The sequence below is a fragment of the Epinephelus moara genome, chromosome 2 (assembly GCF_006386435.1).
Source record: "Epinephelus moara isolate mb chromosome 2, YSFRI_EMoa_1.0, whole genome shotgun sequence".
Taxonomy (NCBI): domain Eukaryota; kingdom Metazoa; phylum Chordata; class Actinopteri; order Perciformes; family Serranidae; genus Epinephelus; species Epinephelus moara.
The window spans coordinates 1,814,221-1,816,822 of record NC_065507.1 but is presented as its reverse complement, the minus strand read 5'-3'; the positions used below and the strand labels follow the sequence as shown (position 1 = coordinate 1,816,822).

General features: G+C 37.7%; 1 protein-coding gene across 1 annotated transcript in view; it reads left to right on the top strand.

Moving 5' to 3' along the window:
* The first annotated feature begins 1,749 nt into the window (after window positions 1-1,749).
* Window positions 1,750-2,602, top strand: part of LOC126400799 (scavenger receptor cysteine-rich type 1 protein M130-like) — a 17,149-nt gene continuing 16,296 nt past the window's right edge. The window contains exon 1 of the mRNA XM_050061761.1: window positions 1,750-1,795. Within this exon, the coding sequence (XP_049917718.1) occupies window positions 1,750-1,795 (46 nt within the window). The remainder of the gene's footprint in view (window positions 1,796-2,602) is intronic.

Sequence of the window (2,602 nt, the reverse complement as noted above, 5' to 3'; positions counted from 1 at the left end):
ACACTAACATGGTTATATAACTATTTGTATCTTACCCAACTTATATGGTCTAACACCTAATGAGGGTAACACCTAATGAGGGTTTGGACTTTTACACTACACTGGTAGATCATTGAACGTGTCAAACATTATAAAATGCAATTGGAAACAGCAGCTTTACATCAGTACATCCAACATAGATGCATGACTGTTGATACAAACCACATAAATCTGATGAGACGATAAAAAGATGGTGAGGAAGCTGATGTGTCGCAACTGATGGCTTTAAGTCATGTCTTCACCATAACAACTTGATATCTAACCACCTCAAAGTCAGGGTGTTAAACTCTCTCTGTTTTTAGAACGTATTGTGCAAAATGATGCCAATAAAATGTTGTGCTTCAACAACATCAGAAGCATCAAAGCACAAACTGGCAGTATTAATATGCAACAGTGGTGGAAAATATATTTACTCATGTACTTTACAGTTCTGCTGTACTTTATTTGAATATTTCCATTTTCTGCTACTTCTACTTCTCGACATCTCAGAGGGAAATATTGTGCTTAAAGATAAAAAACAACAACTGACCAGCTCACTCAGTGTAAAAATACATACTACAAGTGAGCAGTCCAAAAAAGTATCCAAAGCACTCTGACTGTAGTTAAAAACCCTTTATTAATACATGGATAAACCATGTTTTGACTAGAAAGTCTTCATCAGTGTTTAAAAAGCATTGGAAACAGGTGTGCAATTTTAGAGCTCATGTGAGGGTCATGTGACACAGGTCACATGATATATTGTTAGCTCTACTAGACAAAAACAACAACATATTGACAGAAATTGCAAATGAAAATAACATAATTGTATGAATAGTTAACATATTTAGGAACAAGAAAAAGGTTCAATGCCAAATAAATAGAAAGGAAATAAAATAAGAATTGTTATATATTGTGACAAACCTGCACATAAAGTGGCAGAAACTGAAAAATATAAGATAGGTATGACAAGGACATAAAACAATATGTGTGATCGGACAACAAACTCATTGTGTAAAGATTATAAAGTGTATAACTCATGATATCTAACAGAAGAGATTATAAAGTGTATAACTCATGATATCTAACAGAAGAATCTCAAATTAGGAATAAAGTTAAACCTAAATATTCAAAGGCAGGAAAACTTCATAGGGTCTTTTTTAAACCATATTTTACTGAACCACATTTATTTAAGAAACTTTATTTTGCAGAATCAGATTATTAATACAAAACATCCAATGCATCAAAACATTGTTTTCTAGTTGGAGCCGCGCCTCGTTTTCAAACTGTATGGTTTGACTAAAATGAACAATGACAGCAATATAGTCCACGATGAGCAGCACTAAAATCAACCTGCGTAGTTGTCCCTCCATTGTGACATTAGAAAGTGTCACATTTATTTGCAAGTGTACTCTTCTTCAACGTTTGCTTTACTTCCTGGATTTTTCCCACATGGAAATTCTGACCAACCTAAAGTTTTAAGGCAGCATGGAAACCTACTTTTTTCGGTGGAAATGACTTGTTACTTTTTACAGTGTTAAGTATCAATATTATTTGAATTTACATATTTCCCTGATAAAGTATTTGATGCTTTGAGAGGAAACAGCCCACAGTCAATGTGTACAGGAAATGGTTTAAAAAATTCTGTGAGAGGGCTGGGGCTGTGTGATAAAGTGATATAAAGAGCAGAGACGGCACATGAAGAAGACACAGTGACAGGGACACTGAGTGGACATGGATCTCAGAGCGCTGATTGTGTTTCTGTCTCTCTGGAGCTCAGGTAGGACGCTGCTTTAATGATCTGAGACTTTTTAGAAGGGAGACAGAGAGCTGAAAGAAGCTGTCAGGATATTTGTGTGTGTGTGTGTGTGTGTGTGTGTGTGTGTGTGTGGTGATATGTGAGGAACCTCTGGACAGGATACACAGTCCACCAGTCCCTATATTACATGAGTATGTATGTATGTTTAATAACTTGTGTTGAAATAATACCACAGCAAGATAAACATCATGATCCACATGACTGAGGACATTTAAATCTGTAACAAGTTCAGCTGCTGCTGACTCAGAAAATAAAAAAGAAAAGTATCTTAGCACTTACTCTGTGATCTCAGATGTCCATCCAGGCAGCTGTCCAGGGCACAGACATTTTCCAAGGCAGGTACTCCAGAGGAAAAAAGGGCATCCCGTCCACAATTTATTTATTTTTTTGGTATTTTTTTGTTTTTGCACGCCCACGTGCTCGTGCTTCTGCTTTGCCAGCACCAGAGGGTTTCTTGAGCTTGAGGCCTGGTAAACCTGAATCTAGCAGAGAGTTGAAGGGAGACAGTGTGATTTCACGCCAAACTAGTTTTTGTTGAGCTTAATGGTGGGTTATTGCATAAATTAGACTGTGCCCTTCTGTGTGGAGTTTGCATGCTCTCCCTGTGTCAGCGTGGGTTTCCTCCAGGTGCTCCAGCTTCCTCCCACAGTCCAAAGACATGCAGGTTAATTGGTGACTCTAAATTGTCCGTAGGTGTGAATGTGAGTGTGAATGGTTGTCTGTCTCTATGTGTCAGCCCTATGATAGTCTGGTGACCTGTCCAGGGTG